The sequence below is a fragment of the Corvus hawaiiensis genome, chromosome 8, assembly GCF_020740725.1.
Source record: "Corvus hawaiiensis isolate bCorHaw1 chromosome 8, bCorHaw1.pri.cur, whole genome shotgun sequence".
In the NCBI taxonomy this organism is placed as follows: Eukaryota; Metazoa; Chordata; class Aves; order Passeriformes; family Corvidae; genus Corvus; species Corvus hawaiiensis.
In genome coordinates this window covers 16700740-16728053 of record NC_063220.1, presented here as the reverse complement: position 1 = coordinate 16728053, position 27314 = coordinate 16700740, and the positions used below count along the sequence as shown (strand labels likewise).

Genomic DNA, 27314 nt, shown 5'->3' with positions numbered 1-27314 from the left:
GGACTATCTTTTTGTGTGTGCATGCTTCAGACTTCTACCATTTTTCACTCCAGGAACTGATCTGTTTCTGCTATAAAACTCCTTATCCAGTCTCATACACAAGTCCTCCAGCTTTGCGTTGTCAGTTTATGTTCTTCAGGAAATAGTATCATTCTGCTCTTCAAAGAATGGCCAGGTCCTTCGAGTAACTTGCAGAATGGAACTGCTTTCAGACCAAAATCACAGTAGTTTTTTTAGTTAAGGCAAGATACAGTCCTCACTAAAATTAGCTGCTGCTGCAGTAAATGTTACTGGTTTTTGTGTTCTACCACACCAAGTTAATGCTAAAAGTACTACAAGAAAATGAGGACCCAGACTATTCATTTGCGAGTTGCTTAAAGCCGAAATTGACAGCTTTGCTTATCCCTCTGATAAACAGCTGAAGCAGATAATCTTTAACATATCAAGTATTGAGTTCATTAATCAAAACAAGATAACCTCTGCTTAGCTCTAACAAAGGACTCGTGGACTGACTTAATCATTGCTGATGCCCATGGGAACAAAAAGGTCTCTTCTTCTGTAACAAAATAATAATCTTTTTAAGAATGGGAGAAAAATACAGAGTGCCTGCTTCAGGATATTACTCAGCCTAGGCACATCATAAGTAATAAAACACCCTGTCTGAAGAACAACGTGGTTTTGTTATTTTTTAAAACTTTCTACAAGGCTTAAAGGAGCTCTTCGGTCAACAGAGTAACTTAGAATTAATTCAGCCTTTATTACTATAAAACTTTGAATTTCCATACATCTTGTGTAAGTACAGGCTCTAAAAAGCTTTACTGAAAAAATGAATTTCAAGCAGATAAATATGTAAAAACTGTGTGTGCATTTTTGTGTATGTATGCAGAGAAGTTTCAAGAGAGTCTTAAGAAACTGGGTTTTGTTCTGGTGTTTTTCTCTATTGAACCATGTTATGTTTGTTTGTTACGTTACCAAGAGTGTTGATTGATTCAGTACTGTATTAATGTGAAAACCCGAGAAGTTCACTTTAAAGAAAAAAGCCAAGAAACTTTTATGAATAAAACAATGTAAAATACTGCTGGAAAGGCTGTGTTAATTATCTATAATTGTAGAATTTTTCTATATTTGTATGTTCTACTAAACATAGTAGCTATATGGCAAGTGATATGTCCTAACAAAAAAAAAGTAAAATTGTCTGTATGTTTATTGTATTTAAGCTAAAATTAAAAGAAGTTGCTTTATAAAATTTTATTTCATCATGCATACAGATATTTTATTAATACACAATATGATGTAAATGTTGGACTGCTGCCATTAATTTCCCGTAGGGCAGAAATTCAGGACTGGGTTTGAACATGGTAAGTGGAATCGATACAAAAACAGAAGGGAAATAAATACAGCCCTGACAGAAATCACACCAATGTCAAAGTGCTAATCCTACTTAAAATTACTGTGGTCAACCATGTAATTTGTACTTTGATAAAATCTCATCTCTTTCCACATGAGCTGTGACCAAGTAAGGACAGTGGTACAGAATTACTTCATCCCAACTCAGTTACAACAACTCTTACATGTGATACTTGTGGGAATGCACTGTGCATATGGGAGCTCATCCAGGGAAAGCTCACTGCATTTTTTAAATGAATGCAATTGCAAAAGAGTAAGCCTGCCTAGAATAAGAAAATTTACTTTCAACAAAGTTTGATGAATTGAAAAATTAAATAACTGGATTTCTTTCTTAGTTTTATTTCTAGATTCTTTTCTTTCTACATTACTTTGATTAAAAAAAAAAGTATTCTCTCCATTCAAAAAACAGTTTTAAAGCAGTAAAGTGAAAATTATAATCAATAACAACATGCTCACTCTCTAGAAGGCTACTGGCGACGATCTTGTGATTATGACAAACTGTGTTCTAAAGCAAAAGATGGATTTCAATAGATGTAAGAATAAAAGTAATTATTCAACTTACTATAACATCTTTTAACTTAGCTGGATTTTTGATAATAGACTTTGCTTCCATGACATTATACTAATGTAACCGAAAGTACAGAAAAATCTTAGAGGATTATTTTTCTCTGCTGGTATTAAAATGTGTGCAATAAATGGATTATAATAGAAGCCTTTTTAACAAGATATGCTACAGATATCCTGCAAACTGTTCATTTGCTTTAAGAGAACATATGGATTATGTGTACAGTGAGAAAATAGAAACAGACCAGAGAAAAAAAATTTTAAAATAGCCACAGATAAACAGCTGTCAATATATAAAAAGCGGAAGCGTTCTGTTCAAAAAAGAGGAAAAACACAATAAAAGCTCCCCCAAACAGAAGACACCTATGCAATATATGGCCGTTTAATTGAACACCAGCTTCCAATACAGATCAGCATAACTGGGATAGCATTGTTTTGCTGTCCCTTGGATGTAACGTATCTCAGTACCATAATAATCAACCCAACAAGCTTTTGTTAATTTCCTGTTTCTCTTCTATCTAATTAAAAATATCTCTCTCTCCCTTAATGAACATGAATTCACTGTTATCAATTTTGACTGCAAACAACTCACTCCAGTATTAAAGAGCCTGATATTTAACTTAGTGGGAAGCTTGGCACAGAATAGGATCAAGTTCAAGTTTAATTTCACTGTAGAAACCACTGAAATCAATAGATCTGTTTCTTCTTCAAATTTGCTTATGAGTCAAGTAATCAAAGAATGAGAAGACGCACAGGCTCTCTCTCCATATACCTATATCTAGCAATACGGGCTACTTCTTAAAACTGCCTATCAACATGCATTGGAAATTATTATCACCAGGGGAGCTCTGATCTACAGGGTACTTGCACTAAATAAAACTGGAGTTCATTACGACCTGAGCATCAGTAAGCAGAAGACATAGAGATGACTTGAAGAAAAGATGAGCTAGGGTCTGTAGGAAAATGATTTTTTTTTATTAAACCAAGTAAGATTACTGATAGACTCTGAGGGCACGGGATCTTTTTCAGGTTTGGAATAGAAACAGCAAACTTCACAGCTAGTTCAAGAATGCCTGCTTCGAGTTTAATACAGTCACAGTAACAGCAAGACATTGAAGAAGGTGACGACCTCCTGGGGAGCAGCAGCAAGTTACCACATAGGGCCAGCTGAAAAAAACAATCATTTCTACAGTACAAAGAGAAACAGAAAAAGGTAGACATCACCTGTAGAAAAGAAATTGGCTGGAAATAGAACACCTGAAAACTGCAACACACAGATATTTCTACTTAGGCTGAGATTTTATTGTTGAACAGATATATGAAACCTCTGGAAAGGATTTTTAAAAAAGGCAACTAGCATGTTGAAGTATAACTGAATGAAATTACATTATATACCACAAAATCCTGACTCATGAACTGACTGCACAGTGGAATTCAACAAAAAGAAAGATATGTATGGAGTGATCATAACAACAGCCACTTACTCCTAAAATCACTTCTTGCTTTAGGAACTGGCAAGGAGTTCAGTTTTGAAAACCAGACTCTGAATACACTTTTTTATTTTTGCAATTATAACATCAATCACGTGAAAACCTGGGAAAAAAATTGAAAGTACTGTATAGTTAGAGATACAGCCTGCCTATATAATTTCTGACTTGAAACAAATTTAAGTTGTCTAAAAAGTGACAAAATTATTAGGATAGTTGAGATGCACGTGCATGGGAAAGAATTTTTTTTTCTTTAACCACAAAAGTTGGGTAAACATCTTCACAGGGTAAAACCTATGCACAACAAAACATTCATTCAGATTGTAAAGCTGATAGAAAGACAATCAGCATAAAGTATTTATTAATATATTAACTTTAAATTAACAATTACAAAGCAGTCCTTACATTTTTCAGAAGTTCCTACCCATAAGTATGAGCTTGAAAACCTACTTAAACTCTGTTTATGGGTGGATTAGAGGATCCTGGTTGTAAGCTATATATAGTGAAATTAGCTCAGTTGGCTGGAGCATGGTGCTAGTAACATCAAGGTCGTGTGTTCCATCCCTGTATGGGCCATTCACTCAAAAGTTGGACTCAAAGATCCTTGTGGGTCCCCTCCAACTCAGAATATCCTGTGAAATCTCTGTGAAATATGAGCACTGACATAACACATGAAAGGCATTCAAAGCATCACCATGATTTCACCACACCTGAACTGCCATGCCTGCCTCCCATCATCCCAAGGGTACAGCTACACTGCCCTGTGTAATTACATCCATTACTGCTGCTCAGATTTCTGGAAGTGTATCCAAGGGCTTTTACCACTCCACTAGCCTGAGTCATTCATGGAAATATTTTGCAGCGTACAAGAGAACTTGGCTGCTTGTCTCTGAATTACCATATACTGTCAACACATTTAACCAACCATTTCCTCTCTGTAGGCAGGTTGGCTGGTACTGGCTACAGCTGATAAAACCAAAGACATGTCCATAATAAATAGATCCACTGGGTATTCTTCTGGCTGTAAACTCACAAGAAAAAAGGTGCAACTAGTAGCAGTGTAACAGTAATTTTAACTTTGCAAAATCAGCAGATCTCAGGACAAAATTTATCCAATTTGATGCCGATTTTCCAATTCCTTTCCATTTTCAGGGCAGTTAGCAAAGAGCTGAGACTTCATTCTCATGCAGAAAAGTGTAACTAGCAATGGCTCCAGAATATCTGCATAAGAATCAGTGTCGTTTTGTGTGTTAACCCCAGCCAGTAAACATTTCTTCTGCACCTGAAATAATAGGATTTGAAGACAGTGCTGCAACAAATGACCCTGAGGCTACCAGGGCAGCAAACCGACCCCTCAGCTACAAAGGGCACTCCATGTTACGCAGGGTTTGGCTGAACATAGACATAGGTATTAGGGAGAGATGAATCAGCAGTGTGTACTGCCAGAAGTCTGAAGAGATCCACCATCTACATGCTTAGTCAGAAAGCAGCTTTAGTGCTTCCAGACTACATGTATGGCAATGGGCCACCTGCAACCTGCTATTTTAGGGGACCTTCACCTACTACTGTAACTCATGAAACTATATCATGATTTCAGAACACCTGCCAGAAGAAGGTTTAATTATAATTTGGTAGATAGACTGTGAATGTCTGGCTGGCTGGTTGAAAACTAGCTCTCAAAAGCTGTTTGATACCAACATGCCATCTGTCTTGCTGTGGCATGCTGCAGCATGCACTGTGCAAGACCAGACACAAGATTTCATTGCTTCAGAGGCAACTATCATCAGGAAGGCTCGGTGAAGGGATTCTGGGCAATAATGACTGATCTTCTAAATCTACACCTTTATATCACAGTGTAACACACATGTGAAAAGGCTGGAAAGTGGTTAATACAACACCACCGCACTTGCTGTTTAACTGTTTTCGGGTTTTTCATTATTTTCCTGCAATGAAATCCCATCTAACGAATCCCATCCTCTGCAAAACTCCTGAATTATTTCAGAAATATTCCACTTTCACATACATTTCATAAATCTTTCTCCTAAAGGCTGTCACAGTGGTAGACTAACAGGATTTTGACTTGAGTGACACACCAGCAGGAGGGTTCTCTGTGCAGCATCTGTATTCAAGACCTTTTAAGATCCTGGATATAAACACAGCATAGCATATGGAATGTTAAGTTCAAATGCTAATAAACGTACAAGTAAATTACCAGATAAATTCCAGCCCATAAGAACGAAATGGTCAAAAGGGAGGATTTATGAGTTTACTTTGGAAGAAAAGAGTATTGTAGAAAAAGAACTGTAAAATTCTCACTGCAAAATGAACTACTTACTGCTTGAGTTAAAGCAGAACTCAAGCTTTAACCCCACCCCCCAAAACTGATGCAAAGCATGTCCAAAATCAAAGCAGGAGCTGCTGTTCACTGACAGAACAGAATTAAATTAAAATGCATACAACTTTGACTTAAGGCTGCAATGGAGAAATATCCAGCAGTTACATAGAGTGCAAGAATCTCAGGTTGGGTTCCAATATTTGAGTATTTTGATCAAGACAATTAAAATTTATCTTATTCCTATTTTTTTTCCATTTATGTAAAGCAGAAGCTTTTCAGTTTTAAGAATGAAAGAACTCTGTTATAAATCAGTGAGAATGGGAGAAAATGCAAACAAAAATGTAATTTGGGAATGGAAAAAAAGGATGTTAAATACAACATGTATATGAAGTTAGGTACCCATTAAAGCAAGGTCTTATGATACTGATTTTCTGTATTTTCTTTTTTGTTGTTGTTTCAGGAACTTTTTAATTTTCAAAGACCATACAAACTGTAGCAAAATATAGCATTCATAATGTAAATAACTGTAAAACTGCAACAACAGGCATTTTCAGTGCTTCAGAGCCTCAGCCTTGAGGCATTCCTTTCTAGCCTGAGACTTTGACATCAGCAATCCCTGCATTTAATTAATGATCTGTTGAAGTTTGCACCTTGGCCGCACAACTTTTAAAAATTACCACAAGCACAAATTCAAAGTGCATTTTTGGCTTTAAGATGCTCAGAAACACAATTTGTAAAAAGCATCATCTTCCTTACTTTGGTCTTATCCTGAAGACTAGATTATACGTGACAGTGAACCTTCAAGGATAGGTGGGAAAGAGGAATGGTATGTTCCCATCTGGTCCCGTTTACCAACTACTGCACAGGAATGCCTAAGTTCAAATAACTATTCAAATGAAAACTGTTTCTATTTGGAAAACAATCATTAAGTATAGTCCTTTAAGGTAAAAACAGTAAGAATATTTCCTATGTCTTCAGTGATCATACCAAGTGAAACAAATACTAAAAATGCCATTGATGTTAGCAGTACAAGACGAAGACTAGATGCCAATCCGAGCACTTAATTTTAAGTATAATTATGTCAAAGAATAACATGAGAATTAAGTAAGATAAGTGTACAACACTTACAACTCATTATTCTTGCCATTTGAATCTTCATATGAAAGACAATCCAGTGCATGAGACACACCACCAGATTTTCCACATAGACCAAAGGGCACACAAATCTGCTGCATAAGGTGTTTTGGTTATTATTCTTACTGATGATTGGAACAAAATTAATCCAAGCCACATCCAGCAAAAACAACAACACTTGATTAGATGTTTCCGATTTAAGCCCTGAAGCTTAGCAGTGAAAGAATTTTAAAGGAACGGAACACACTTGAAAAATGTTTGATCAGTTCAGAGTTTTCATCATTCTGGCTTGCTTTCAGCAGTTACCTAAACAGAATCTGTTCCTAAAACTAGCTTGTTTGAGACCTGTCCTCTACGTAATTATTTCACAGAAAATGGATAGAGAATAGAACCACTAACAGCAGATAGTCTCGACTGCGCACTTGCGTACAAAATACCTTCGTATGATCTGCTAAGGAAACTTTTCCCTTATTCTATATTACACTTTGAATAATATCAATTCAACCTCTACATAACTGAAGCACCTACAGAATCTACAGCTTCACCAGTTAGTTTTGGTGAGGATTCGATTACTCACTCTACTGTGTGCCCTGAATATCCCTCATGATGAGAACATTTCGTGAATAGCAGATTTACTGTAGCAGCTATAATTTAGTTTGATATCTAAGATTTTTAGATTTCTAAGGAAAACAAAATCCAGGAAATATACCTGTATTTAAACGAAAACATCCATATAGAAATGCTTAAGACAAATCAGAGAATACAGCAAGATTTACTAAGGCATCTGTCAAAAAGCTGTAATGGAACATCACAAAACTATTGTGATAATATTTTTGTATTATCTGTGTCAGCAGAGTACAGCAGCAAGAACCTAATAACAATATGGTCTTTCAAAGTGCTCTTAAAGCATTTTATCATCATTTATAAAGATACTTAACAAAGTTAATAAGAACAGTAAATTCTATGCTGTTACAAAGAAATACTGCAGTAATTCTACCTTGTAGTTCAAAATTCACAATGTAGAGAAAAATATTAAAAGGTCCTCTCACAAAAGAATATATGAGTGAACCAAGGACATTCATTGAAAGGGATGCTAAAAATGGAGAAAAATTATGAACTGGAAATAAAATAATGGATTACATAACAGGGTGAAGGGCAAAGCTAATACTCATAATTCACAACCATTCAACACTTGCACTTCATTATTAAAGAAATGGCTTAAAAGTATTTTAAGACATACTAAAAAAGTATTCACCGAAATTGGTCAAAAAGAGAGGGAGATGTTTAAGATGTGAAAATGAGTACGTCATTAACTGATGATGACCCAGTCAGTAACCTGCAGCCACTGGGAATGCTGTTCAGCAAATCCATGGCTCTTTTCACATGTGCTGCAGAGCACTGTCATGGTGGTCAGCTCCCTCGACTCTACCCCAACACAGCCAGAGCTGTGCTACTCCTCCTTAGGTTTCTGCATACAAAATATCATTTGATCTGTGTCCTGTTTACACTGCACAGAAACAGAGATGCGAAATCATAGTCGATGCCCTTGCTGTTATCCTTATGTGTATTCCTAGATAAAAACATGCACAATCTCTTAAATTTAAATTAAAAGAATTATTATTCTATTGCAGTTGGACTAGATTATCTGTAGGTCCCTTCCAACTGAACTATTTTGAACTACTGTATTGTATTCTACATATTATTTACATTTTTTTTCTTGTGGTTGGAATTAAAAGTGGACTATCTTCAAAGCTAGTATTAATAGCCATTTCTGAGAAATCCAGTATTATGGGCTAAGTATCATGGGTTGAGTGCTCACAGGACAAAAAGCATGTTACTTAACAGATACTTTAAAAGAACAACAAAAAAATCAGAGTAACATAAGATGTTTCTTCCACAAAGATTCTGCAATATCAAAGAAACGAGCAGTTGGAGACACACATCAGATGAAAGCTGTGGGAACCTCTAGAAGTCTGCCAATGCAGTTAGCCAAATTCACTGGGGGAGCACTTCATGGATAAAAACTACAATGCACAACATGCAAAGGGATCCATGCAGGGAAGACACAGATGGCTTTCCTAATACATGTTTATTGTTTATTTTAGGGTGGATTCGTTTACGTTCTTTTTCTCTTCCCCCAGACACGGTCTTTTCTCAAGCTCTTTGGTGAATATGTACTGTAAATGTACAAAATGTTGAATTAGCATTTTTTCCTATAGGGTTAAAATACAACTCAGGAAGCCAGCCTGAAAAAAGGGAAGTCTGTAACCACAGAGGAATAAAATAAAATTATTACCATACAGGTTTATTTTCAGAAGGGAAGTAATTCAGCTCTTCTCTTCTGTAAACTACTTCCTCTCATAATTCAGGAAAAGTAAAACCAATCTCTCTACCCAGAAGAGCAGCAATCCTCTTAGTTACCCCAGTCTCACATTTTCTCCTAAGCTGCAATTTGAATGCAAGTTTCCAGTGTAGTACAACACCTGTTTGGCAAAGTCCAAATAACATTGCTAAATTTACTGAGTAAAGAAAAGGACTCTGTAGTTTACAGAATTAAATGAAAGAAGGTATTCCTTACTCTAGAATGCAATTTCCAAATTTTAAAAGATAATTTTGAAAGGCATCTTTCAATGCAAACATCTAATTATGCCAATTACCAGAAAATTTTCAAAAGGGTTATAACAGCAAGCATCCTGAACAAGCTGATTTTTCTCATGAGGAAGCTGATGGGAAGCTAAGGGAAATTCATATGCTGTTTTGATAAGGGATTAACATTAATTTACAACTTCCCATGATAGTAAGTCATGTTCATGATGTTATATAAGTATTATATCATGCCAGATTTCTTTTAATAAAGTATTGCTACTAGCCAGCTATTCTTAGCAAGGTTTCTGGAATCACAAAGGCTGTGCCAGAAGCACAACTCAAAGGATGCTGAGAGGCATTTTAAAGGGGAAAAGAGAAATATGCACCAAACCCGAGTCAATATGATCAAAGTCCTACCACTGACATACAGAACACATCAAATGCACAGTCACAAAATTCAGTGGCTATACCAAGGACTAAAGGACCGGTTACATCATGGGCTACCTCACCACCAGAAAAGTACTGTACTGCTGTGCAGTACAGACATGGCCAGGTGAGCTACCAGTGGAAATGCTGATACGCTTAATAAAACTCTGAAGTCCAAGAAACAATCTGTAGTACTGAGACAGCAAAAATATTATGCAGCTTAATGAAAGGAACTCATCACAATAACAAGAACTGCCAAAAAGTCAAAGCTGAAAAGATTTTGATTCTTTCTTTCGTATGTTTTTAAATTACAGAGTGGAGGAGCCTGTGTGATCTAAGCCTTAGAACTGAGATCTGTTCTACGACGCAGGAGTTTAAGCCAGAGAGGGATTAGTGGAATACAGCAGACAGCAGAGAACAGGGCAGGCGCATGTCTGGAAGCCAAAAGAAGTAAAACAATAGACTACACAAAGTATTAAATCAACCTTAACTTCATAATAGAGATCTAAACAATCTCAACATCTATGACTTGCCTCAATATTACTTACTTCTTCCAACGTCAAATATAAATGTTCTAAGTACTTATTTATCCTTGCAAGCTTTTTTACATCTTCACTAGTAAATTGCTATAGTTCTGCTTAGACTAAACCCTGCTATAAGCAACTATTTTCTATAATTGTTTTTGTTTACATCATTCGGGCATCATAAGGTAAATTAGCAAAAACATGTTTTTACAAAATCGTGTTCAAGTGAACAGAGGATAGCTATATGTATTATACTGCTGGAACTAGCTATCTTGTAAAAAAATGGAAGTATGTATTACATTTGGCTTTCACAGGATTAATACACTTGCTACATAAAAGCTATTCTAAACAGTCACAAGACTCCTTAATGAATTGTGTCTTTGTCATTAAGCTTCAGCAGATTATACTAGAAGGGGTGTTTGCAGTCCTTTCCTAACATGAAAACCTTCAAAGCTAGTGATTTTACCATCTGAAAACCAACTCAAAACTAGTACCTTCCTCAGATTTTAAGAAATCTCCCTTAACCTGAAGATTTCAAAAGCAATTAATTCCTTCTCTAGAAGTGCATAGTAAAAATTAGCTGTTCTCTTCCTTCCTTGTGGTGCTACGGCTACCTGTACAGCAGCTAAGGTTTTAAATGGAGTTAGGGCCAACCTTGTCAGCAATATTGTTAATATAGTAAAAAAATAAAACAGCTGGGAAAATAAAGCACATTCGTCTTTAAGACCAGCACAGTCCCTTCCAACTCAAATTATTCCACGACCGTTACATGGCAGTTTAGCATTTTACCTTACAAACCTGACTTTAATAGAAAAGCAAGAAGCAGTCAAGTCAGCATACGTATTATAGATCTATTGGAAATAGGAAGTATTCTACACAAAAAAATTGCAAATACTGTGTATGAAAAGTTTTGCTTTCCTAAAGTTCACGGCTCTGAAGAAATAAGATGGGACCCTAAAACTAAATGTTTTCTATGAGCTTTTAGGAGGTGGTAGTGGCAAAAACAGGTCCTCCTGAATAGATCATGGATAACATCAATAATACACAGTTACCTTTTCTGTATTTTTAAAGCCACAGACAAACCACAGAATATGCAAAGAGCTATAAAATTATTCCAGGCTTGAATAGTGAGACCCAGAAAAAGAGATCAGAAACGCATAACTTTAGCTCAATAAAGTGAAATTGAGAAGAGACTTGACTTTAGTAGATATGTAAGCACTTCCCAACAGGGGAAATATATCAGATTTTAAATAATGAAATCTAGCAGAAAAAATGCTTAACAAGAAAAATGGTTGGTCCTTGATGACAGACAAACTCAAACTAGAAGTGTCACCCTTCTTTGTCTTGGAGTTTCAGCGGCTACTGGGAAAAGCTGTGCATGTTCTCAGGCTTCCTCTGAAGGCTGTACAGTAGCACCATTCAACTACTGAGCTTAGAATTGAGACAACTTAGAAGGATGTCAGACCAGCTAAATGTCTCCATTGACATTAGGCTTTGCAATTCTACGAGCTTTCTTACTTTCCCAAACAACACGCTGTTACTGCCCTCCTGTTTTCAAATTTGATGTACCATCATCCATGCAATCACTAAACCTTTTTTTTCTTTCTCAAGCTTTCTGAAATATTTTCTAATATTTGATGTTCAAAAAAAGTTTTGGTTTTCGAAGATCTGTCTGTTTCTTTTGAACAAAAAGAAGTATAATATTTGTCGGGTTTGGAAGTAAACAGAAATCCTAGTTACTGACACAGTTCTAGTTCTATCTTTGCAAACAAGAATTCTAAATATATTTTTGTTTTTCCTTGATGTCTTTTTCAGCGCAATTCATTCTATATATGGTTATGGAAAATACCTGAAGATTTTTCTCCCAAACACTGAACTTGTATGCAAATCCTACCACCATCTTCCAGAAAACCAGTACCTGAAGCAGCACCTCTTCTTTTTTTTTTTTTTTTTGTGTTCAATGCATATTTAAAAGATTTGTTAGTAGCTGTTAAGAGGTTTTATATTCACAAATCCTGTACCTATGAGGTAGACATGAACTATATGATTAATTTGATTCCTTCTACTTCATGGCAGTTACAGAACTGCACACTATGAAGATCTAAAGCCTAGAAGAAAATTCTACTTTTAAGGTTCATTTTTTTTTTTCAAATTGAAAACACTTTAACTCAAATAACAAGAAAACTACTTCATGGTGCTTTAAAGTATGATACCACAAGTAAGTTCTAAAATGTTAATTACATTTTATCACCCAAGTGCTACACCAACACAAAACCAGAACTACCTCTTCTCAGCAAATATGACAAAAGCGTTCTTTTTAGGTATAGCTATTTTCAGAATCAATTATCAAAGATTAACAATGTTTCAAATCGGAATTCTTCTGAATTCCAACTTGAAACTTCTAGAAACTCATAAGCAGAGCAATTTATTTGAAAAAAGCATATAAGAATTTTTAGAGTAAGTTATGCACATTTATGATACTTCAACAACTACTCTGTTTTTAAAAGGAAATATCTATATTAAAGAAATTTTTCACAGAATCACAGAATATGCTGAGTTGGAAAGGACCACAAGGATCATCCAGTCCAACTCCTGGCCCTGCACAGGACCACTTTGCTCTATTTCTCTGCAGAGCTCTGCAATTTAATTTTGAACAAGCAAATACAGGTGGACAACTCCAGGTCAAACCTTGTCTAAAGCTAACAGTAACATAATTAAAAGCATTTAAAGCAATAGTTTTTCCAGACAGAGAATTCTTTCTCCCATCTCAAAGAAAAATGCTCTCAGAAGACACCACTCCTGCCTGGGGATAGGGGTGAAGAGAAGAGACCTAATGCAACAGCATCAGATCGAACCCTTTTCTAGAAGATCTCAACACTTTACAAAGAAAGCTGAAAATGTGCATGAAATCTGTTGCACTAAGTCTGTAGGAAATGTAGACAAAAATATGTAATTACTGTATAATTGTGCAAAGCCCTTAAAATTAAGCTCAAGAAAAAAATCAAAGTACTTTTAGCATCAAATTGTATCCTAGTTCTTCTACTGTTGCTTTGAAACATTTTCAATTTGCGCTTGATAAATCTTCCTGGCAAATTACTTATTTCAGAATTACTAAAATATGTAGCAATGCTTTTATATACATAACTAGTATTTCAAAAGCAAATACTTAAACATTCGAAAACTATGTCAATATGAAGCCCCTGAAATAAAAGCTAAACCAATTATGCCCTAAGAAAATGCCCAAATCAGCTTAATTTTTAGAAAAATGGTTACACCATTCTGCCTCAAATCAAAGCTAAGAACATTACAAAACAGCCAAAAGGCAGTGTCTGGGTTGGAATTAACTAAAATAATTTTCATTGCCTTTCTAGTAATACTTCTAAGTATCTCAGATTTGCTATCAGTGACTGAATAAAGACATCAAAAACACCACTGTTTTGCAATTAATACAGATACACTTGGTATCAGGGAGGTTTTTTTCTGTGCTATCTAAATCACTGAGGTGAAAATAACAGTGTTGACAACCAAGACAACCTTCCTATTGCAATGGGTTACTACCACCTTGAATGGTGAATGTTTGTCATAGCCTTTAGCTAACAGCCAGATTAGGGAAATGGGAGGGTTAGCACATAAAAGACATTCCTTTCACAGAGTAAAATATTATGAACCTTCATTAAAGTTACAGATGCCAGTTTAAAAAAACGTGCAAACAGAGGTGTTTCTTTATGACCAGTTAGTAGCAAAGCATTGCTTTTACATGCTGCTGTGCATTTGTGCCACTCAGAAAAGAAAAAAAAGGTAAACTCCCTTAAGCAACCATGAAACAAAAATTGATTCCAAGTTTTAAACTTGTATACTGAAGATACAGGGAGAAAAGCTCACTAAAGAAAAAAGCAGCAGTGCATTTACATTCAAAAACATATTACTAACTTACAACATTTGAGTAATTTATGTACTTTAGGAAAAAAATACTTTTACCTTGTTCTAGAACCTTAAAAAGTACTGAAATTCATATTTTGTCCAGCAAAAAAAAGACATTTCTTTTTTGTAGAATAAGAAACAAAGGAATGTCCCACAACATAATTTAACATTGAAATAGTTGCAATGTGAACCGGATAAATGCAAAGCATTTTGCCTAAATTAATTGAAATGTTGTATTCCATTTCAAACAAGTTGAAATACAAAATACACAGTCACAACATTATTTCATATTCCTTACTTCCCTTTCCACCTAAAAACACTTTTGTGTCCTTAAAGCACTATTATTAAATGCAGCCATTATAGATCTAATATTAGATTAGAAAACTGTCACCCAATTTACTTCTCTGGAAATAAAACTACCACTTTGATTAAACTCCCCGCATATAATCAGGGCCACAGAAGGGCAAATCTTACCAGCAAATGTACCTTCCATTGAATCTTAGATTCCTCCTAAAATGCCAGGAGAGCAGGTACTTTCAGTACCATAAAAAGTCTCCACACTGCACTTGTCCAAACTAACAGTCAGGCAACAGCTGCTCAGTTTAAAGCTACAAACTGTGGCAAAATGCATAACTGACATGCCTTGTGTAAGCCATGAAGAAGACATGCATTTGGCTGGCTCACTGAAAGGTCAGATTTCCCACCTCCCCAGATAAAAGCTGAAACACTAGGATTCAAATGGAAGGAAGTTTAGAAATTAAGGATGAGCATACATCCCGCTAAGACTAAAAGCATTTGATTTTGACAGCAGAGTTATAAACAAGAGTGATTTTAATTCTGCTGGATTTTTGTCTTTTAATATATTAAGAAATAAGTTACCCTACACTCAGGCTTTTGTACAAGTTATATTTATAACAGTGTTGTTTAAACAGGCCAAAAGTAATAAACGGAATTACTTTTGTTTTAGGAAACTTCATCTGAAGCATTACAAAAAACACAACATGGGTTTCTTTATTAGCAAATGCCCTACCTTTACAGCTATTATGCTCTCTGCACTAACAACTCTAGTAAAAGGCAATAGCATTAGCTTTAATGGGACAAAGGGCTATGACTTAGGCAACCATCCAAAAAAGTTTCTTTGAGAGGCAAAGTAAAGGAAAACCTCCCTGAGGCTTCCAGAAATGTGATTAACCGTAAAGAAATTACAAATAGGGGGAATTAAAAAGAGAGCATAGTCCTCACATTGCATCTACGTTCAGAAAGTAAGTAGACACAAAACGCCTGCCTTCATCTCACAGTCATTATCTGGCTCTGGCATTTTTATCACTTCTTTTCTTCATTCTAACCTTACGCTTGTCTACACACAGTTTACATCATTTTTACAAGCAGCAGGACTACATCACTGAAAAGTCAGTTATGAAATTTGCTAGAGTACACAAGACTGAAAACCAATATGCTGCCACAAGAAAGCTTTCTCCATTTCCCCAGGAAGTCTGAGAGAGAGGTCTGTGCAGAACTGGAATGCGAGCGGTACACTCACAGACACTCTGTTTATACGGTGAATATACGTCTTGTCTGAAAAATCTCTACTGAAGGAATGACCATGGGACCTGGCCAACACACCATTATTTTTTCATTGACAACACAAGCATATTATTTCTTAATTGGAAGAATGACAATTCAGTGTTGTATCCAACTTCCAGCTGGAAACTAGGACACTTAGATTTTTTAAAAATTCATGTTAAATATGATAATGTAAGGATGCTCATGGAGATGGAATAGAAAAATTTAAAATTAATTTTATTTATAAATATCAATTTTATTAATGCTATCTCACTACAAATACACAAAATAAATCATCAAATTAAATATTTCTCATCATTATAGGGTCAATACTAAAGTATTTTTCACTAGTCATAAAAGCAAGTATCTGAAAACACAAAGAAAAATATCTGAATGTCTTTGATTCTGCTAAGTAAACTGTAGAGTATTTCTTAGAATTTAACAACAACAAAAAAATGTGTCTGGAGAGAAATAAAACAGCATTATCCTACAAAAACTTGACTTTCTCTCCTAGTTTGTTTCCTAAAACCAAAACTTCAAGAGATGACTTTTGAGTCATCTTGATGCTTGAGTCCTTGGGGTTTTTTGCTCATGATTGACATGCTAACATAAACATACAAAAAATTTCCATTCTACGCTTTAAAAGTTCCCATGGACACTACTTTTACAAGGTCCATTCAAACAAATGTTCAGACCTTTGAAATAATAAACAATAATAAGCATTTCAGGGATTAACTATCTGCACTCAGAATCCCATTTCTTTTTTTTTCAGAAGAGTAGTCGTCATAAAAAAAAACCAAATTTGCTTTTAAAACTAACATCATTTTGCACAAACTTCTGCTCTCTCAGTCTTCATCCAGATATTAGCATGTCCTTTATTACCTTCCTCACAACAAACCTCTAACAACACAAACTCATTCTATGTATTTAAGCTGTTCTTTTTCTTGTGTTAGAAGTAACAGCTATAGACTCCCAACAAAAATATTGCTGTAAGCTGAGACTCAGATACACAGGTTAAAGGATCATCAGTACCAAAACTATCACACAGTATGAGTGGAACCAAAATCTATATAAAATCATCTGAAACTCAGTTCTGTTTCTTAATGGCTTACCCCTGTACACAGGTTAGGATATCCAGATCCATACAGACATGTACCTTGAGTATGATAGCTATTACATACAAAGGCGGACTTTTACAGATGAAAATATATTACATTTTTTTATTTAGATTACTTACACTGGTTAACTTCGATCTACTGCCTGGTTCAATTATGTGTCTATCTTGCAGTAACACAGCTTACTGAACCTGGAAAGAAGACTGTAAGGACAAGACAAGCTATGCTGGTAGAATTTGTATCTTTGTCCCTATAATGTATTAAACATGTTGGATTAAAGGAAGTTTTTGTTAAATTAATGTTGTCAAGGATCCTCCTTAAGTCTTTCTCCTACTACCCTTGGTGTGACCAATATGGCTGTAACTGGGCCTGGCCGAAGGGTGACAGGTCCAGGAGACTGACCTCAGTGATCTTTCCCTTCTGTCAATTTGCAGGGACAATCATTGTAGCCAGCTCCAGACGGTCTCACGTGTCCCTAGACTTACAGCTGTCCTCCAAAATCCTTCTCCTCCTTCCTGACATCTCAGTCTTGATCTGTGCTTCCTGCCATGTCACTCTTCTTTCTCTTCCTAACCAGATGACCTGCACTTGTTCCTGCTCTTCCTGACCTACATCCTGGAGGCAACACAGCAGGCATGAAATCCTTCTTTCCTGACTCACACCCTTGCCTCAGGCCACATTATCTACATACAGTCTGACCTATCTCCAGTATTTGATTTCCTCTCCTACAGTGCATTGCCTGGCTCATCTACTTACCACAGATTCTCAGCCTAAGACACATTTTGTCTTTTCAGGCCTTAATGTCAGCTCATTTGGCTTTATCCCTCATTCTAAATGGTCTTAACCTTTGGGCCCAAACACACACACCAACTAAATCATGCTGGCCTTTCTAAATCTATGTACATCAAGCTTGTTATGACCCATTACTCCGACATATAGCTATCAGACAACTGCCCCAATTTCAGGGATCCTGGAATTTTCCCAATATTGTAACAATACACTTTGTGCAAAGGGTGCAAGAAATAGCAGTGGGAAAAGCCACAGAGACTTGGGCACCTGTTTGCTGTGCAGTCTTGCAGATGGCAAAGTCTGATTACAGATAAAGGGTAATCACTAAATTCTGTGGTATGAATGAAGTAGGTTTGTTTAAGATCAATGCAGTCTGCCTCCACATTCATGACAAATTAGTTTCCTTATGTTCTTGGTCAAAACCTGCTACTGTCTATTTAACAAGTCCTGCCCAGCTTTCTCTGGAAGAGGTAGTCCGATTTATATCACAGAGAGTGGCATCAGACTCATCAATTCTAGAAGATGCTAAAGTCAAAGAATATTGATACAAAATGTTTGCAGTCTGCTCCATCTTCAGACACCTCCTTCTACTTTCCTTCCCTTTATCTTAGACTACAAATTGAATTAAATTGGGGTGGAGGGAGGAGTACAAGTTTCTTTCAAATGATAACTCTATCAAATGTAAAGTACAAACATTTTCACATACTCTATTTCCTTCTTTTTTTCACTTTCTGCATAAAAATGTCAATACCATATGAACTGTGACAATGACTGGCCCTTCAAATATGACTCCAGTGAAAGTTCTGGCCCATTCACAACTATGAGCAGACTTCTGTAACAATCAATTTGTAAGACACAGAACAGGCTGAAAAGCAGGATTTCCTTTCGACAGGAAAAAAAGCTGGCTTCAATCCAAATCCCACTGAAAGACACTCTCAAAACTTTTTACTAACCAAAGACTCTGAGTTACATACAGAGGTACTAAAACAGTGCAGGATAAATGTCTTCAGTGTTCATATGTGAAAATTATGTTCTCTGTAGCAACAAAGATGCTGACAAGGATGTGAATGTCACTGACCAGCTGTGGGAACTCCAGGCATCTGTGGTTCCCGGAGTCCACTCTCAGACTGTCCCTGTGCTACCGGGACCGGAGTCGCAGCCCCTCAGTCGGGAGCCTGACGGCTCTGTGAGCCGTCTGAGAGGAGGGATTGCAGGCTCCCTGCTCCAGGCCCAAGACAGGACTCTCCTACACAACAAGCCTACATGAGTTTCTGAAAACTCTCAGTCTCAGATCCATGTGACTGGGGATTCTGGCTTAGGAGGTCTGGTATGTTTGGAAGCCTTCTGTGGAACTAACAACACTGGCTGATCTGCCCACAAAACCATCCTAGCCCTGGGGACTCAGAGCATTTAAGGTCCTTAGCTACCAAGCAAAACCTTAGAAAACTATTCCCTGGAGTTGGACTGCTTGTGACTGCAAGGTTCATTGCTCAGGTCACTAAGTAACCCCTGAAGGACTGAACACAAAGAACTCACTAAGTGCTTGGTGCTAGGGAGACAGAAATCCAGGAGGCTATCCCAGTATTAGGGACTTGCTGTTTGCAGGATCCCTATTTCCAGGGCAGATATTACGTAAAAGCCCTAACTAAAGAGAGTATAAAGTTTTTGAGAAGTCTTCCTTTTTGAGAAGTCTTCCTTTTGAATCATGAAGGCACTCCCCATTAAAGTAACGGGCTCCTCTTTAAATAGACTGGGCAAGAGAGTGCTGAACTTTGTCTCCAAAAATTGCAAACATTTTGAAAGAAAAGTAGTGGAATACTGTCTCATCCAGAAAAGGTTCTCCAAATACAAATTCAACAGCCCTTGAGATCTTTTCAAGACTTGATGATACAGACTGGTTCTAATTAACAAATTTACTTCTGCTTTGGAAGCTTTTTAACAACTGTCTTGAAAATCATTTGAACTGCAGTAATATTTACTCTTCAGTTGACAACTGATTTGGAGTTACAGTGCCTGTCTTCCCAAGAAGTCATTAAATGTGACAGAGCCCTACTTTCATGGAAAGGGCTAAACACCTGCCTGCTGATTGCAGGTAGTGAATTAATTATTTATTTTCGCTTTGCTTGCGCACACAGCTTTTACTTTATGTATTAAACTCTCTTCAACTGAATTTTTCAATGAATTTTTGCACTCTTACCCTTCTGATTCTCTTGCCATCCCATTGTAGGGGAGTGAGTGGCAGCACAGTGCTACCTACTAGGGTGAAACAACAGCAACTATTAAAGCACAATAGGATCAATATAGTCCCTTTTCAATGCCTCCAAACTACTGAGTGAAGTGCTCCCATGACATTCTGTATCCTGTGATAAATCCTCCATTGCATTTGATGACAGAGCTCTTACTGATGTGAATTAAAAATTCTCAGGTTTAGATGAGATTAGCTTATTGAGGTTAAATCCAGCCATGGAGAGGATGCTGGACAGATGAAAATAACCTTCTTATCAATCTGTATGGACAGGACAATTTCTCAAAAGGTACACACCCAGGAATAATGACCACAGCTCTGAATTCAGAATATGGTTGGGTTCCTTGCTAATGTGAATGACTCAGCCACATCCCCAGGTAACACTCCATAAACGTTTTTAGAGAGGACTCTGTCATTTCTCAGCTATAATAGATCACCACAACATAACTAAACAGGAAGCTTCCACACTCAGAAAACTTCAATATCCTAAAGCTGCAGCACATCTCTTCCTCACCAGAGACCAGTAGAGTAAATCATGCCTAGACCACTACAGTAAATCCAAGCTCTACCATGTACACAGGCTATCAGTGGAATCACAAACTGAGTTCAAAATCCTGTCTTTTGTCTTAATGTCTTACATCCTTTGGCTCAGAATCCAACAATATACACCATGTAATACTGTCGGCACAGATATCCCCAAACTAGTGCAAAGTGTGCTAGTACATAGAGTACACAGAGCACACATGTGCACTCGCTAGCTCAAGCTCCATAAAAAGATAAAGCCATATTAGCAGCTCAGTGAGCCTAACTATTGCTGCTGCTTCCAGTTCCAGAACTCAGTTCCAAAGCACACGCCTTCCGAGCTGTTGCAGGAATGTCCCTGTCCGTTTGTCTAAAGCACTCATGTCCCCAGAACAAATACAAACCAAACAAAATAAAAAGGAAAACCCTAACAAAATAGGACACTATACTGTATATATCTGTCTCTTACAGACAATGAGGGTATATGAAGCTTAGTAGTGTTGCTCAAGGTACTACTGAAATTCATTCAGATGCTACAAGTTTGCCATCTGTACCTGTTATTCTTAGATATTTTACTGCCTCTCTCTGCCCTTTGATTCACCTAGAGAGAAACTAATTGAAACAAGAAAGGGCCACTCTTTGGGATAAAAGACAGCCATATCTGAGGATAAACTATACCTTTATTTGTCTGTAAAAATGAAGTCAGTATCTGCATTAGCTAAGGAACCATGCTGATTTTGCACTTATTTTGTCAAATTCCTGTAAAATTTTGGGCAAGCCATAATATCCACATGCATCACTTCTACCATGGTATGACTGAGATACTATATCCTTCAGTTATGGTTTATCAGATGATGATAAATCTCCAACTGCTTGAGTAACTTATGAAATATTCTAGGCATTAATTAAAAATTAATCGATAATGTAGGTACTATTCTATACAAAACCATCTTTTAAAGCACAGAATTTGTACCAAGAAGGCTTTATTTAACTTCCAAAACTGACTAAACTAAATCACATTAAGGATACTCTTACTACATATGAAGATGATCAGCATGGAAGTTTAGCATGCAACATCCATTTTCCAAAAGGCATTTTCCACGTAGACAATACCCACGTTATTTGAAATGATTCAATACTAGAAAGATGATGGACCCGGGAGAAGACCACCAATACATCAGTAACGAAGTGTACATACTTCACAACACAGTGCTATGCTGACAGGTACTTGTATAATGACAACAGTAATAACCAAGTAGAGCATACACTTCTTTCTCCAGTTCTGAACCAAGCCAGCCCATAAGCAGGAGCACTTGGTAAATGAGAAAAACTACACATAGGAACACGCTAAAAACAATGGCTTAGGCATTAAATTTGGATGCAGGCAGAAAAGATTCCAAGAAAAAAACCTGAAAAGGTGTTTGTTTTGTAATAAGACTCTTTTCAGTTTAACTGCACTTTTACTTTAGTAAACTAAGATAGCTAGTCATTATGACACATCAATGATTGCAAAGGAAAATACCTGAAAACATGAAAACCTTTTTTATCTGTTAACTTCATATGAGTATATAAACTACAGAATACTATATAGTATTAATAATTCTGCAACTCATTCTATAATTAAAGCAGCAATAAAAAAAAATATATCTTCATTACCTTTAAGCATTGTTCTTCCAGTTGAGCCTCCAAAGATATTTAAAAGACCGCTTCTTGCTCCTAACGATGTAGTTGCTTCTAGCAAAGCACCAGTTATATAGTTAGAGAGTGCAGTCCTCTGTAAAGTGGCACGATACTGACAGTAAGCACCTCTTACACATGGTTTTACACAAAAACCATCTCCTTTGCATATACAGTCTGTAACAAATGTTGGGAGCTTTCTCAGAAGATGAGGAATATATTCAAAAATATCTTCTGCTCCTTCCTCTTCTTCTCTCACTGTACTGAAGATCTGTGGAGAATGCAAAAGCATGGACCGTTAGTTCATTTGCTTAGGATAACACATTGAATATAAAACGATTCCAAATGACCACAACTTCTTGCGAAGTTCAATGACCTGCAATATCTACTTATCCAAAACTGGTTTTTGAGGATTTTGTGTTAGGCTCCCAAACAGGATATTTAAGTAAGATGTCATTCTGGCTTTCAATCTATGGTTAAAAGCATTCTAAGGATAACTATTAGACTAAAAAAACCTCACATCAATATACCTCATCAGCATTTAAAATATAGAATATGCAGAAATTTGTTTATAATAGTATTAAATCTATTGTACTTCCAGAAAATCTTAGAGATATCAGTAGCAGAAAAAACAGATCAACTCAGAGCTGGCACTTTTTCTTACTGAGTGGGTGGGGTTTTGCAAACAGAAATGGCTTTAATCCCTCTGAACCCTCTTTCAAAATGTTCCGGTGTCACGTTTATTGCGTTAAGTCCAGCCTACCCACAGGTCCTCTATCTTATATTGGTTTAGTACTCTTTTTCCAATATTTGTGATAACACATTAATGAACTTCAGCCTGTGGCTTAGCAACTAAGTAGTGTTTGCTTATTTAAAAGAGTCTAACGATCAAAGCAAGAATCTGGAAGAAATCTCTTCATTTAGTATACAAGGGGAGACTTGATTCTTTGCATTCTTCTATGTTGACTTATTCATTAACATTAATAATTTGTTTCAGTGATCTGTGCTTCGTAATTACAAAGTGTAAACTACCAAACTAAAAATTAACACAGGGAAAGGTCAGTACAACTGCCACCAAGACAGGTGCTGAGAAAATTTTCATGAGGTTGTTCCCCACCAGTCTTAGATGAAGTCTCAGAAGTAAGATGATGGTTTCATGACAGTTTTTTTTCAATTAATGCCTTGTTTCTTGTTGCCACCCTTTCCCACATACAAACAAAATACAGCTATCCATCAACATGGCAGAAACTGCAGCGAGTCCTACAAAGCAAGCACGTGTGTGCTCAGTCAAACGATAAGAAACTGTTTGCACAGTCTGTGCATGCCACATGTCAGAGGCACCGGCACCCTGCCCACAGGACACACACGTGCCCAGCCACAGATCCAAGGAGGGAAGCGGCTCCCGGTACAGGGATCTCACACCCATCCACTTCTGCCCTGAGACTGGCATTTACCCTGCCACATAAAAGAGGAGGGATCAAAATCCCTGCTCCCATGAGGGATCTGACCCTCCACTAACAGAAGAGGTGAACAGTGCTGTACTTCTTTCATCCGCGTAAACAAATTGCAGAAAATCAAACACAATCCAATATATTAAGTACATATTTGTTGTCTTAGCCTTAATTTTTGTATTAACCATGTTTGGGAGAAACCAGTAAAATTTTATATTAAAAGTATAAGAATTCTTAACTAGTAATGTAATTCAACGATTTGAAAAAGAACCCTGACATATTTGTTAACATAAAAAAAGAAACTTTCACATGTTGACTATGGCTATATATAACTCTAATTCCATTAAAAGAGAGCTTCTGTGATGCACTACACCATGAAATGCTGTGGCATCTTTTTTCCCCTCTCTCTGCAACTTTTCCAAAATCTATTTGATCTGAGGTTTCTAGAAATATTACACCTGCATTTTTATCCTCTTTTCTTTGCTATCTGGCAGTTTTATGGACTTTTAGACTGTCAGTACAGACACATTTCCACCTTAGTTCAGAAAGAAAACGTGCTCTTACAGCATGCCTTATCTGAACAGGATGGGCATAGACCTTTTATTTAGCTAACTGTCTGCAAGTACCTTTTCAAAAGGTGTACTGTGAAATAGTGAACCATTGGACTATGAGCGTGTCATGCACAGCAGACATAATTAGTCTTTCAGCTTGTTTAAAAAAATATTTAGTTAATGAATATAATTTAACTTCTCAAAACTGCAGTTACCATCCAAAATATTTTTTAAATTGGGTTCTGCAACTTATAAAGGCATGTTCTGTTGCCTACACAACTAAAATTTCTTTCAGCTGCCAAAGCAAAGAAACCATTTGTTGACAGAAATAGGCGACAGTGTTTTGCTGGAGAGATTATACATAGAATAATGGTGTTAATCTCTTCTGTGTAAAGTAGACTTCAGGGCACTAGCTGTCTCCAAAGACTCTGCACGTCACATAACATTTTCAAATTTTGTTTTGATGTGTTAAAGTTCTGAGAGTGTTACCTCTGCTGCACACAGATGAGGTTATGAAAAAATGTGAATACTTATCAGCCCCTGTAAAAGAACTGAAACAATCAGAATAGCCACAAATCCCTCAGGTAACTGATAGGGGAAACCACCTTTCAGAGAGATTGCACCAGACAATTGGGGAAACTTAATCTTGCCTGGGAGACAAAGAAGTTTATTCCAAGCCAGGGTTTATAGTTCGTCCTAGCAGACTCCAGATCCTATTGATCCACATCACTACCAAAGAATGACTAATGTAATTAAAAATGAATGTAAACCAAAAAGAGGAAAATGCAGCACTAAACTGACAGCTACCCATCAAAAAACAAAGTCTCACTTTTGCCTTACATATCAAATTAAAGATTTCAAAACCATCTGCAGTCTGATGTTGCCAAGTCTCACCTACTGCATATAAAACAGTAATTCAAAAGAAACTCAGGACAGCATCCGAATCTAAAAGTGCTGTGATATTAAACATTCTAGAATGAGCATACAACACTTTTAAAATAAGAACTGAGATGAAACAGGAAACTACACATACTAATACACCAGTATTTCAATCAAAGTATGCTATGGCTTCAAGAGATTTTTACTTTCTTCTATTTTTTAAGGAGATTTTAACGGAAAGTAAAAGGAAAATAAAAATTACCTGCAACATACAATATTTCTGATTTCTACAGGAGAAAAATGTCCTCCAACTCAAAAATGGAAATTAGCATTAAAATAAAAATTAAATTCAGGCAAAATTCCATCCTTGTAGCTTTACAACCAAGTCCATATTTGGAAAATACATGGAAACAAAATAGATTTTTCAGCTCTTAAAAATGTATGCAATAAACCATCAAAACTTTTTGAGGGACTTCTAAAAAGTCCCTCAGTTTTGCTTCAAGTAACTTAAAATGGTATCTGCAAGTTAACTTATTGATAACCTTCAGGCAATAAAACTTTCTTACAGTGACAACAGACATATTTTGCCAGGATATTAAAATTAACTTTAAAAATAACTGTAAGAACAAGGAACTTATGCTAGCCTTGAAACTATTCCTTATTTTTCTCTTGCAATCTTTTTTTCTGTTTAATCATCAAGCAATTGCAAATTGCAATATGTCCTTTTCTCCACGACATTACTATAGGTTTACTGTGTAGAAATGGTGGAAATCTAAACACTGCAGCTATTTATTGCCCAGTTTATGACAGATATTCCCCCAAAATGAAGCTGGAGTTCATGGATGCTGCTGTACTGGAAATATCAGATATAGCAGTTCATAAGAAATAAAAGTGATTTCTTACTTAAACTTACATGTACCTCTTACTGTAGTCTTTTTTTGTTTCTCTTTTCATATTTTTTTCTGCCTCAGGTATTTAGCTTAAAACTTGGAGGCATGTTACCATATTGCCAAACATTTAGCAGCTGCTGTGCTTATGAAACCCAGAGACAGGAATTACGAACAGACAAAAAATGTCCCATTATTAGGAAGCAAGCTTAATTTCTCTCACTTTATTAAAATAATGAAGAATATGTGTACCCAAGAATTTCATTGCAAAGAATGGTCATGAAAAACTATGCTTATTGCTAGTACACTGTAAAATTATGAGAAAATAGGGTGTAATAGAGCTTTAATACTTCACTGCATCTGTCCAAACTCTCTCTAAACATATCTATAAAGATATCCTGAATGATGAAGATGAAATACTGAAACGTAGCAGGTGTGTGCATGTGCTCAGTTGGTTTGGCATATTTCAGTCTGATTTCCTGGCTGTTCACCTACAGAGCATTTCTATGATGGAGGGCTGCTGATAGCAGCCTGCCTTCATTTGCTGCACACTTTAAAAGCAATTTTAAATGCCTGTAAGCCAGAATGGTATATCAAGTAATAACTCTCAGGACAGCATGTGTTGAAGATCAATTAAATATCTCCTTTGAAAACACAAAGGTTTTACAGAACATACAAGCCTAAACACAATTAACATCACAGGAAATGCTGCTCTTTTCAAATTTGTTCTGCTCCAAGAAAAATTACATTAAAATGAGGAAACTCTGATGGTGATTTTTCATTTTGGCCCTGCAGGTTTTTCAGAAGAAAACCCTTACCAATACTGATCAAATGAAGCTAACAGTGATCTCTTGGAAGTCATGACCAAGGACCATTCCAATTGCTTTTACAGGTATTTATTCTACCATTTAATTCAGATATCTGTAGCATGGAATACAAGCTATGAAAAAAACCCACTTCTGGCAGAAAGAAAGTAGTATGCAAGGTGAACTTGGGTGAATGAGGCATTAGTGCACAGTTGGTTAATACTTCAGTCTTACATCTTCCAAAATGGTACTCCAGCATAACACTTTGGAGCATTTATTAGTACAAATGTAAAAAAGAGGTGATGCTGATTTTAATTTTCTGAAGTACACTGGATTTTCTCAGCTTTATCTCATTCAGGTTATGACCATACCCACATTGATTAGTTCACGACGTTTCAAGATCATTGCTAAAGTACAAATCTTTAATTCAAGGTCTTTCTAAAAT

At 36.3% G+C, this 27314-nt stretch overlaps 1 protein-coding gene across 5 annotated transcripts in view; it reads right to left on the bottom strand.

Annotated features, from left to right (window-relative positions):
• Nucleotides 1–27314, bottom strand: part of PLCE1 (phospholipase C epsilon 1) — a 149919-nt gene that overhangs the window by 55584 nt on the left and 67021 nt on the right. For all 5 annotated transcript variants that reach the window (XM_048310526.1, XM_048310527.1, XM_048310525.1 and 2 more), the window contains exon 3: nucleotides 22275–22566. In XM_048310526.1, the coding sequence (XP_048166483.1) occupies nucleotides 22275–22566 (292 nt within the window). The remainder of the gene's footprint in view (nucleotides 1–22274; nucleotides 22567–27314) is intronic.